Raw genomic sequence first — 12,559 nt, 5'->3', positions numbered from 1 at the left:
CCCCCATCCTGGGCGGTAGTCACGACGGACGCGAGTCTGTCAGGGTGGGGAGCAGTTTTTCTCCACCACAGGGCTCAGGGTACGTGGACTCAGCAAGAGTCCTCACTTCAGATCAATGTTCTGGAGATCAGGGCAGTGTATCTTGCCCTAAAAGCGTTCCAGCAGTGGCTGGAAGGCAAGCAGATCCGAATTCAGTCGGACAACTCCACAGCGGTGGCTTACATCAACCACCAAGGTGGGACACGCAGTCGGCAAGCCTTCCAGGAAGTCCGGCGGATTCTGCTGTGGGTGGAAGCCACAGCATCCACCATATCCGCAGTTCACATCCCGGGCGTAGAAAACTGGGAAGCAGACTTTCTCAGTCGCCAGGGCATGGACGCAGGGGAATGGTCCCTTCACCCGGACGTGTTTCAGGAGATCTGTTGCCGCTGGGGGATGCCGGACGTCGACCTAATGGCGTCACGGCACAACAACAAGGTCCCAACATTCATGGCTCGATCTCAAGATCACAGAGCTCTGGCGGCAGACGCCTTAGTTCAGGATTGGTCGCAGTTTCGGCTTCCTTATGTGTTTCCTCCTCTGGCACTGTTGCCCAGAGTGTTACGCAAGATCAGGGCCGACTGCCGCCGCGTCATCCTCGTCGCTCCAGACTGGCCGAGGAGGTCGTGGTACCCGGATCTGTGGCATCTCACGGTCGGCCAACCGTGGGCACTGCCAGACCGACCAGATTTGCTGTCTCAAGGGTCGTTTTTCCATCTGAATTCTGCGGCCCTCAACCTGACTGTGTGGCCATTGAGTCCTGGATCCTAGCGTCTTCAGGATTATCTCAAGAGGTCATTGCCACTATGAGACAGGCTAGGAAACCAACGTCCGCCAAGATCTACCACAGGACGTGGAAAATATTCCTGTCGTGGTGCTCTGCTCAGGGGTTTTCGCCCTGGCCATTTGCCTTGCCCACTTTTCATCTCAATCAGGACATCTCCTTACCCTCGTTTTGTCCTCATCCAGTTCACCAATGTGAAAAGGATTTGCACTTGTTAGATCTGGTGAGAGCACTCAGACTCTACATTTCTCGTACGGCGCCCCTGCGCCGCTCGGATGCACTCTTTGTTCTTGTCGCTGGCCAGCGTAAAGGGACACAAGCTTCCAAGTCAACCCTGGCTCGGTGGATCAAGGAACCAATTCTCGAAGCTTACCGTTCCTCGGGGCTTCCGGTTCCCTCAGGACTGAAGGCCCATTCTACCAGGGCCGTGGGAGCGTCCTGGGCCTGGCGACACCAGGCTACGGCTCAGCAGGTGTGTCAGGCAGCTACCTGGTCGAGCCTGCACACTTTCACGAAACACTATCAGGTGCATACCTATGCTTCGGCAGATGCCAGCCTAGGTAGGCGAGTCCTTCAGGCGGCAGTTGCCCACCTGTAGGACGGAGCCGTTACGGCTCTATTATGAGGTATTATTTACCCACCCAGGGACTGCTTTTGGACGTCCCAATTGTCTGGGTCTCCCAATAAGGAGCGACAAAGAAGAAGGGAATTTTGTTTACTTACCGTAAATTCCTTTTCTTCTAGCTCCAATTGGGAGACCCAGCACCCGCCCCTGTTTTTGTATACACATGTTGTTCATGTTAAATGGTTTCAGTTCTCCGATATTCCTTCGGATTGAATTTACTTTAAACCAGTTTATAATTTTTTCCTCCTTCGGGCTTTTGCACCAAAACTGATGAGCCCGTGGCAGCACGGGGGGTGTATAGGCTGAAGGGGAGGGGCTTTACACTTTTAGTGTAATACTTTGTGTGGCCTCCGGAGGCATAGCTATACACCCAATTGTCTGGGTCTCCCAATTGGAGCTAGAAGAAAAGGAATTTACGAAAAGTAAACAAAATTCCCTTCTTTTATTACTAGCCTATCATTAGGAAAGGCCCAATATCTGATCGGTTGGGGGTGTGATACCCGGTATCGCTGCCATCAGCTTTTACCAATGCCAGTTAAAGTTCTCAAATGCTGCTGGAACACGTCAGCTCTGTCAAAACTATTGTGGCCGCGAAAGGGTACTGCAAGTCCACTCCCTATTCAAGGGAATAGGAGGTGGATCTATGATACACCGCTGTGGCCACTATGGAAATGAAGGAGCTGCTGTGTTCCAGCAGCATATGAGAATTTTGAACTGGCATTGGTAAAAGCTGATTGGCAGGGATACCGGGTATCACACCCCCAACCGATCAGATATTGGGCCTATCCTAATGATAAGCTATCAATAAAAAGGAGAGACCAAACCCTTTAAAAACAACTAATAATTGTTATGGCCAATACATTATGTATCGACCTCGTCTGAAATTAAGTCATATGTGTTTGATGTGTTTGGTCCATAGTCAGACAAAAGATTTATTTTGTCCAATAACGATATTTCATTGAAAGAATACTCACAAGAAGAATAGTACATTCATCACCCAGTGTCATTGAACATGTATGCCTATGTGGAATGACTAATAGCAAACATTGACTAAAGTATGTATGATGTGGCCATAGTGATTCACCAGATGAGCTACTAAATATTGATTTATTTTTTTTTAACCACCGTGCTACTGTTATTTATTATGCATGGCCGCCTTTGAATGGGAAATGACCACTACATTTATGTGAAAACCTCATTATGAGTAATAGGGTTGTATGGAAAGCAGCACGGCATATAGATTACGTGATGGCTTATCTAATAGGATTATTATATCAAAGCATTACTTATTTGCCCCTTATAAACGTAGGTCTCTGCCCTGAAGTTGGAGCTGGCCAGTCAGCGGGTCCCGGTGGTCCTCAGCGAGGTATGTACTTATGTTATGGAAAATGTTCTGCCTTTACACTGGAGGCCCCTTGTTTTCTGATGGTGCTCTGTGCCACTGGTTGTATACAGCACTCATGAACTCCCCCAGGGACCTGTATCAAGATAGTCTATATTTATATTCACGGGATACATTGGTTTTAACCCTTTCCTAGTTGTATCATTGTGTTACTATTCCAAGTGTTGATTTACTTTTAGACCGCAACAGTAAAGGAGCTTCGGGAAGAGATCCTAATTCTTCGTCAGCAGCTGGTGGCCCTCACGTGTCCAGGCGGTGGTCCTTCTAACCCTCATATACTCAGAAATAAACTGAAAGAAGCAGTGAAGAAGATTTCTCAGCTGAGTTTGGAGAAACAACAGCTTATTGACATGGGGAACAGATTGCGAGCAGAACTGGCTACGGCAGAAGGTGAATTAGTACTGTTGTGTCAAGATGGTTCTGGAAATAATTACTGTATTTTTCAGCTTATAAGACACACTTAAAATCCGAATGTAGCTTACCGGGGGTGGTCGAGAGGGGTAGCAGGAGGCAGGGGCAATGCTGCAGTGACCGTGCAGGGTCTGCGGCGGCTGTGCAGACTCTGCAGCGGCACTGCAGGGCCTGCAGTGGCTGTGCTTGGTCTGCAATAGCTGTGCTCAGTCTGCGGCAGCTGTGCATGGTCTGTGGCGGCTGTGCAGGGTAGGCTGGGGTAGGCGGTACCAGCTGTGCAGGGTCTTTGGTGGCTGTGCAGGGTCTGCGACGGGTGTGCACGGTCTGCGGTGGCTGTGCAGGGTAGGGTGAGGTAGGCTGCGCCGGCTGTGCAGGGTAAGCAGCGGATGGGATGGGTCGGTAGGCGTTAAGGGCTTCAAATAATGGCGCCTGAAGCCGGTGCGTGCGCAGATGGAGCTTTTGGCGTAAGATCTCATCTGCGCACGTGCCGCCTCCAACCCATTGATCTCCCAATAGCAGCATCAGCACAGCCGCCAGCGCCAACAGTTTCTGGGACATCATCTGGGACACCCGCTGGCTGCACCGCCTGCAGCATTGCTCTGCTCCACCACCGCCCCTGCCTCCTATGACCCCGCTCAACCACCGCTGCCACTCCCCTCCGGTAAGACACCACTGGATTATAAGGTAAACCCCCTTTATTTCTTCACCCTTTTTTTTCTTCTAAATTTGGGGTGAATCTTATAATCCAGTGCGTCGTATAAACCGAAAAATTAGGTACATCATATTGGTAATAAATTAAAAAAAAACCTGCATCTAAAAAAGCGCTAGTGGTTTTGCTACGGTTATTGTTAATGGTAAAACATCTTTTATTTTAAATGCTACATTTACAAAATCCACATTGAGCCCCCACCACAAAACCGCATGCAGTCAGATGAGGTTTCTGATGCTTTTTAACAGTTCCTCAACTGTAAAGTCTGAAAACTACCTTATAGACAACCTCCATAACAGTCAAGTAATTGGTTCAGATGCTGGCGCTTGGATACTTGACAACCACTGTTATCAGCAGTCACACATAGTAGTAGTCACTAAATGGAAATCCAGAGGCTGTAATATATATTGTGGTGGACTGTGATTGCATAGGTACATGCCTGTTTACAGTGTGATAGGTACACGTCTGTTTACAGCACAGTTATCGGAGCTTTCCCTTGTCACAAACTGTACACCAGCATCAAAGGTCTTCAAACTATGAAAACAGACATTTCTTCTTTATCATTTGCTAATGGTTTGCACTTACTCAACTTGAACCATAGTAAATGTTTGTAGTAGAAGATTCCTGTGCACCACCAAAATCCAAGAAGAAGTGTCCAAGGCTCTGGATGTATTTCTCAATAGACTTCATTATTAATCACAATATATATGCGAAAAAAGCAAAACTATTTTTCTTTATCGTTCCTTTGGGAGACCCAGACCATGGGTGTTTAGCTTCTGCCTCCGGAGGACACACAAAGTACTACACTTAAAAGTGTAGCTCCTCCCTCTGAGCTTATACACCCCCTGGTAGCCAGTCCTAGCCAGTTTATTGCTTTGTGTCAGGAGGCATACATCCACACATGCATTCTCATCTGATTTGTTTGACTTTTGGAAAGAGTTTGAAGAAAAGCGGGTCCATGTCTGGACTCCCGGCATGTCCCTTCTCACCCCACTGTGTCGGCGGTGTTGTTAAGGTTGATTTACAAGGCTGCAGCCTTACATGCCGCGCTCCTTCACCATCCCTTCTGGGCTCTGGCTTGAAGTGGGAGCCAGCACGGTCTCCATGCCTGGCAGGAGTCCGGTCTCCATCCACAGCCCCTTGAGGATTCTGTTGGACCGGAGCACTCATCCCCAGGGACATGGCCCTGCGTCTCAGCAGCTAAGTACCTGAGACGTTTATGTTGGGGGTCCCGGTTCTTTATTGTAAGGGGAGAGTATGCTGTATGTGATTGTTTTAACTTTTCCGGCGGGTTCTCTAACTTTCTTTATCGTTCCTATGGGAGACCCAGACATTGGGTGTATAGCTTCTGCCTCCGGAGGACACACAAAGTACTACACTAAAAAGTGTAGCTCCTCCCTCTGAGCATATACACCCCCTGGATAACCAGATCTAGCCAGTTCATTGCTTTGTGTTCAGGAGGCATACATCCACACATGCATTCTCATCTGATTTTTCATTTTTGGAAAGTTTTTGAAGAAAACCGGGTCCAAGCCTGGACTCCCGGCATGTCCCTTCTCACCCCACTGTGTCGGCGGTGCTGTTAAGGTTGATTTACAAGGCTGGAGCCTTACATGCCGCGCTCCTTCACCATCCCTCGGGCTCTGGCTTGAAGTGGGAGCCAGCACGGTTCTCCTTGCTTTGCAGGAGACTGGTCTCCATCCGCAGCCCTTCAGGATCCTGCTGGACGGAGCACTCATCCCCAGGGACTTGGAACCCTGCGTCTCAGCAAGCTAAGTACCTGAGACGTTTATATTCAGGGGGTCCCGGTACTTTATTATGGTGGGAGAGTGTGCTGTGTAACTTTTGTGACATTTCCGGCCGGTTCTCTGGCTGTCGCCTGAGAACCGCGCCGATGGTGCCTGCGCGCCGGCCGCATCGCTTAAATTTAGGCCCCGGCTTTGCCGGAGGCCTACTTTCGATTTCACTGCCCTCGCATGTCAATCATGCAGAGGGACAGTGCGGCTCCGCCCAGCGGCCGTTCGGCACAGGGGAGGGACACGCCTCTCTGAGTACATGTCCCCTCCCCTGTAAATCTCCTTGGCCCTCCAGATCCCGCTCTCAGAGCAGGTCCCGCCCCCTCTCCTCGCTCCAGCGCCATTTTCTCAGCGTTTTTCTCTGGATCAGCGCTGGCTGCAGCATCCCTGCTAAGCTGCTTGGGGGTCCGGGCTGTGGGATCTGGAGGGTACACAAACGGTCTGGTAAGCCACAACCTCCGGTTGTGGACCTTCTTATATACTCTCTGGGGGTCATTCTGGCTCAGAGCCCCCACTTCAGCAGCATGTCTCACACGAGGAGCAAGGCTGCAAGGCTGTACTCAATATGCACTGCATGTAAGCTCGTGCTGCCTGAACCGAGCACATATCCACATTGTGATGCCTGCTCTAACCTGACAATGCCTCAGCCTGGAATCGCACCCACAGTGGTCCCTCCGGCTGCTCCGGCTCCGGTGGCTGAACCCCCGGCTTGGGTAGAATCCTTCTCTAGGTCAATCTCCCAGTCTTTTGCCGACTCCATGGGACAGCTGTCCCGGACTTTGCTGAACATTCATCAGCCCCCTTCTCAGGGCGCCTCTGCTGCTAGGGCTCTCTCAGCAGAGCTCACAGAGGATTCTTCATCTGGTCCCAGACCCCGTCCTCCTAGAAGGAGACGCAGGGTCCCCTCTCCTTCCTCGTCCCACGGCTCTGATTCACGAGCTGACTCGCAGGACGAGGAGGATGCCTTTACTGGGGGCTCGGACGCTACCTCCATGTGCCCCATTGATCTGTCCGAAAGTGACGCAGATGTTAGTGATTTGATTGCGTCCATTAATTCTGTACTGGACCTCAATCCGCCAGTATCAGAGGAGCAACCCTCTCTGGCAGAAAAGCACCAGTTTACCTTGCCTAAGAGGACAAGGAGTGTGTTCTTTAACCACTTCAGTTTTCAGGCCACTGTGACCAAGCCTAGGGCCTGTCCTGACAAACGCTTCCCAAAGCGTGGTTCTGATGACCGTTTTCCCTTTCCACCTGAGGTGGTCAAGGAGTGGGCTCATTCACCAAAGGTAGACCCTCCGGTGTCTAGACTCTCAGCCCGGACCGTTGTAGCAGTGGCTGATGGTACCTCTCTTAAGGATTCCACTGACCGCCAGGTTGACCTTCTGGCCAAATCTGTATATGAGGCGGCTGGGGCCTCGTTCTCCTCATCTTTTGCAGCAGTGTGGGCTCTCAAGGCCATCTCTGCTTCTCTAGAGGAGATGCATTCCCTCACCAGGGAATCTATGCCCGAAATGGTTGCCTTAACTTCCCAAGCTTCAGCTTTTTCATCCTATGCCATGTCTGCCATGCTGGAGGCTTCTCACCGCACTGCGATGGCTTCGACTAATTCCCTCACTATCCGCAGGATCTTGTGGCTTCGAGAGTGGAAGGCAGATGCTTCTTCAAAGAAGTACCTTGCTGGGCTCCCTTTTGCTGGATCCAGGCTATTCGGTGAACAACTGGATGAAATTATTAAGGAAGCTACTGGCGGGAAGAGTACTTCCATGCCACAAACTAAATCCAGGAAACCTGCTCAGGGTAGGAACCAGTCGAGGTTTCGTTCCTTTCGTTCCTCCAACTGGTCATCCTCTAAGCCCTCGGCCTCGTCCACTAACTCAGCCAAGGACCAAAAACCCAACTGGCGCACAAAGGTGCGTCCACAAAAGACCGCAGGAGCTGCTGCCACTAAGGCAGCCTCTTCTTGACTATCTGGCCGCGCCAGCAACGTCCTTAGTCGGTGGCAGGCTCTCCCACTTTGGCGACGTGTGGTTTCAACACGTCTCCGATCAGTGGGTGCGGGATATCATCTCCCACGGCTACAGGATAGAATTCTCTTCCAGCCCACCAAACAGATTTTTTTCTGTCAACTCCCCCTGCTCCAAGGCCGCCGCCTTCTCTCAGGCCGTGGCATCCTTGCAGGCCAACGGAGTAATTGTACCGGTTCCCGCCCGGGAACGGTTCAGAGGTTTCTACTCAAATCTCTTCCTAGTCCCCAAAAAGACGGTTCCTTCCGGCCCATCCTGGATCTCAAGCTTCTCAACAAGCATGTTCAGGTGCGGCATTTTCGCATGGAGTCTCTGCGATCAGTCATTGCCTCAATGACCCAAGGAGATTTCCTGGCATCCATCGACATCAGAGATGCCTATCTGCATGTGCCAATTGCAGTTTCACACCAGCGTTGGCTACGTTTTGCAATCGGAGAAGAACATTTCCAATTCGTGGCTCTCCCCTTCGGGTTAGCCACGGCCCCTCGAGTATTCACCAAGGTCATGGCAGCAGTGGTTGCGGTTCTGCACCTCCAGGGGTTGGCAGTGATTCCTTACCTAGACGACCTTCTAGTCAAGGCTTCATCCAGCGCAGACTGTCAGCGGAGTGTCTCGCTCACTCTCGCCACTCTAACCCAATTCGGGTGGCTTGTCAATCTGCCCAAATCCACTCTGACTCCGACCCAGAGGCTCACGTACCTAGGGATGCAGTTCGAGACTCTGCCGGCACTTGTGAAGCTGCCCTTAGTCAAACAGCAGTCCCTCCATCTGGCGGTGCGCTCTCTGCTGAGGCCCCGCCGTCATTCCATCAGGCACCTGATGCAGGTGCTGGGTCAGATGGTGGCGTCAATGGAGGCTGTTCCCTTTGCCCAGTTCCATCTGCGCCCTCTGCAGCTGGACATTCTCCGCTGTTGGGACAAGCGGACTTCCTCCTTGCACAGGCTAGTGGCTCTGTCGCCACAGACCAGGGGCTCCCTTCAGTGGTGGCTTCGGCCCCTCTCTCTGTCTCAGGGACGCTCCTTCCTGGCCCCGTCCTGGGTGATCCTCACCACGGATGCCAGTCTATCCGGCTGGGGAGCGGTATGTCTCCACCACCGAGCACAGGGCACTTGGACTCCGTCCGAGTCAGCCCTCTCGATCAATGTGCTGGAAACCAGAGCTGTGCTTCTGGCTCTCCTAGCCTTTCACCACCTTTTGGCGGGCAAGCACATCCGAGTCCAGTCAGACAACGCGACAGCGGTTGCCTACATCAATCACCAAGGCAGAACACGCAGCCGCCTGGCAATGTTGGAGGTTCAACGCATCCTTCAATGGACGGAGGACTCCAAGTCCACCATATCCGCAGTCCACATCCCAGGCGTGGAAAACTGGGAAGCGGATTATCTCAGCCGTCAAACCGTGGACAGTGTCGAGTGGTCCCTGCATCCGGCAGTGTTTCAGTCAATCTGCCGCAAGTGGGGCACTCCGGAAGTGGATCTAATTGCATTCCGGCACAACAAGAAGGTTCCGGTTTACGTGGCTCGCTCCCACGATCCTCAGGCCCTTGCAGCGGACGCTCTGGTTCAAGATTGGTCCCAGTTTCGTCTGTCCTACGTGTTTCCCCCTCTAGCTCTCTTGCCCAGAGTTCTGCGCAAGATCAGAATGGAGGGCCGTCGGGTCATCCTCATTGCACCGGACTGGCCCAGGCGAGCTTGGTACCCAGACCTGCTCCATCTGTCCGTAGAGGTGCCGTGGCATCTTCCGGACCGTCCAGACCTTCTCTCACAAGGTCCGTTTTTCCGCCAGAATTCTGCGGCTCTCAGATTGACGGCGTGGCTCTTGAGTCCTGGATCTTGACGGCTTCTGGTATCCCTCCTGAAGTCATCTCCACTATGACTCGGGCTCGGAAGTCTTCCTCGGCCAAAATATATCACAGGACCTGGAGAATTTTCCTGTCCTGGTGTCGCTCTTCCGGCCATGCTCCTTGGCCTTTTTCCTTGCTGACCCTTCTGTCCTTTCTACAGTCTGGTCTGCAGCTAGGACTATCCCTCAATTCCCTCAAGGGACAAGTCTCGGCTCTGTCAGTTATGTTCCAGCGGCGTATCGCCCGGCTGGCTCAGGTGCGCACCTTCATGCAGGGCGCGTCTCACATCATTCCGCCTTACCGGCGGCCCTTGGATCCCTGGGACCTCAATCTGGTCCTCACGGCCTTGCAGAAACCCCCCTTTGAGCCTTTTAGGGAGGTTTCTTTGTCTCGTCTTTCACAGAAAGTGGTCTTTCTAGTGGCCATAACTTCCCTCAGGAGAGTCTCTGATTTGGCTGCGCTCTCTTCGGAGTCACCTTTTTTGGTTTTTCATCAAGACAAGGTGGTTCTCCGTCCGACTCTGGATTTTCTCCCTAAGGTGGTTTCTCCTTTCCACCTTAACCAGGACATTTCCCTGCCTTCCTTTTGTCCGGCTCCTGTTCATCGCTTTGAAAAAGCGTTGCATACTCTGGATCTGGTGCGGGCGCTCCGGATCTATGTGTCTCGCACCGCTGTTCTTAGGCGGTGCACCTCTCTTTTTGTGCTAACCACAGGTCGGCGTAAGGGCCTCTCGGCTTCTAAGCCGACCTTAGCTCGTTGGATTAGGTCGGCCATATCCGATGCCTACCAGTGTACTCAGGTGCCTCCCCCGCCGGGGATCAAGGCACACTCGACCAGAGCTGTCGGTGCCTCTTGAGCTTTCAGGCACCAGGCTACGGCTCAGCAGGTCTGTCAGGCTGCCACTTGGACTAGTCTGCATACCTTTTCAAAGCACTACCAAGTGCATGCTCATGCTTCGGCAGATGCGAGCTTGGGCAGACGCATCCTTCAGGCGGCTGTTGCCCATTTGTGAAGTTAGGCTCCGCCTACTTCTCAGTTTTTTGTTTATTCCCACCCATGGACTGCTTTGAGACGTCCCAATGTCTGGGTCTCCCATAGGAACGATAAAGAAAAAGAGAATTTTGTTTACTTACCGTAAATTCTTTTTCTTATAGTTCCGTATTGGGAGACCCATCACCCTCCCTGTTGCCTGTTGGCAGTTTCTTGTTCCGCGTGTTATCACAGGCTGTTGTTGTAGACAGAGGCTCCGGTTGTTCCGGTTCTTGCTCTGTCTTTACTTGTGGGTGGCTATTCTCCTTCAGCTTTTGCACTAAACTGGCTAGATCTGGTTATCCAGGGGGTGTATATGCTCAGAGGGAGGAGCTACACTTTTTAGTGTAGTACTTTGTGTGTCCTCCGGAGGCAGAAGCTATACACCCAATGTCTGGGTCTCCCAATACGGAACTATAAGAAAAAGAATTTACGGTACCTAAACAAAATTCTCTTTTTTGCCTGAGAACCGCGCCGATGGTGCCTGCTTGTCGGCCTCGCCGCTTAAATTTAGGCCCCGGCTTCGCCGGAGGCCTAGTTTCATTTTCCTGCCCTCGCATGTCACTCATGCAGAGGGACAGGTTCGGCTCCTCCCGGCGGCCGTTCTACACAGGGGAGGGACACTCCCCACTGCTGGGGCGTCCCTCCTTCCCTGCAGGTCTCTATAGCCCTCCAGTTCCCGCTTTTTTATAGGAACGCCCTCTTCTCAGGCAGAGTTCACTCTGCTCTGGGACATCCTGCATTCTGCATCTCTGCTGAGGTGCTGCGACTGGGGGACCGGGCTTCGGGATCTGGAGGGCACACAACACCGCGCTCAGCGGTCTGGTAAGCCACAGCCGGTCTCCGGTTGTGGACCTCTGTATATTCTCCCTGGGGTTCATTCTCTGCAAAGCCCCCACTCCAGCAGCATGTCTCACACAAGGAGCAAGGCTCCAAAGCTTTATTCTGCATGCACTGCATGTAAGCTCCTGCTGCCTGAGCCGAGCACCTATCCACATTGTGATGTCTGCTCTAACTTGGCGGTGCCACAGCCTGGAGTCTCACCCCCAGTGGTCTCTCAGGCTGCTGCTGCACCTGTGATTGAACCCCCGGCCTGGGTAGAGTCCTTTTCTAGGTCCATATCCCAGTCATTTGCTGAGTCCATGGGGCTTTTGTCCAGGACTTTGATGAATATGCATCAGCCCCCCTCACAGGGTGCCTCTAATACTCTTGACAGAGGACTCCTATCCTCTGACCTCCGTCCATCGGAGCTCACGGAGGATTCATCATCTGATCCCAGACCCCGTCCTTCTAAGAGAAGGCGCAGGGTTTCCTCCCCCTCCCCATCCCACGGCTCTGTCTCAAGAGCGGACTCTCAAAATGAGGAGGATGCCCTCACTGGGGGCTCGGAGGCTATGTATCCCATCGATTTCTCTGAGGATGAGTCAGATCTTAGTGATTTGATTGCTTCTATTAATTCTGTGCTGGATCTCAATCCGCCAGTGTCAGAGGAGCAACTCTCTTTGTCAGAAAAACATCAGTTTACCTCGCCTAAGAGAGTGAAGAGTGTGTTCTTTAACCACTCCAGTTTTCAGAGCGCTGTGACCAAACCCAGGGCCTGCCCTGACAAATGCTTTCCAAAGCGTGGTTCTGATGACCGGTTTCCATTTCCACCTGAGGTGGTCAAGGAGTGGTCTCACTCCCCAAAGGTAGACCCTCCGGTGTCTAGGCTATCAGCCCGGACCGGTGTGTCGGTGGCTGACGGCACCTCACTTAAGGATTCCACTGACCGTCAGATTGACCTTCTGGCCAAATCTGTGTATGAAGCTGCGGGGGCCGCGTTTTCCCCGACTTTTGCAGCAGTGTGGGCTCTCAAAGCCATCTCTGCTTCTCTAGAGGAGATGCATTCCCTCACCAA

The 12,559-nt window shown here is 52.3% G+C and overlaps 1 protein-coding gene across 2 annotated transcripts in view; it reads left to right on the top strand.

The window, feature by feature from the left end:
* Positions 1–12,559, top strand: part of CCDC57 (coiled-coil domain containing 57) — a 248,805-nt gene that overhangs the window by 163,483 nt on the left and 72,763 nt on the right. For both annotated transcript variants that reach the window (XM_075349739.1, XM_075349738.1), the window contains exons 15-16: positions 2,758–2,814; positions 3,030–3,240. In XM_075349739.1, coding sequence (XP_075205854.1) covers positions 2,758–2,814; positions 3,030–3,240 — 268 coding nt within the window. The remainder of the gene's footprint in view (positions 1–2,757; positions 2,815–3,029; positions 3,241–12,559) is intronic.

This window comes from Anomaloglossus baeobatrachus, chromosome 5, assembly GCF_048569485.1.
Source record: "Anomaloglossus baeobatrachus isolate aAnoBae1 chromosome 5, aAnoBae1.hap1, whole genome shotgun sequence".
NCBI classification, from domain to species: domain Eukaryota; kingdom Metazoa; phylum Chordata; class Amphibia; order Anura; family Aromobatidae; genus Anomaloglossus; species Anomaloglossus baeobatrachus.
This window is presented reverse-complemented; position numbering and strand designations above follow the sequence as displayed.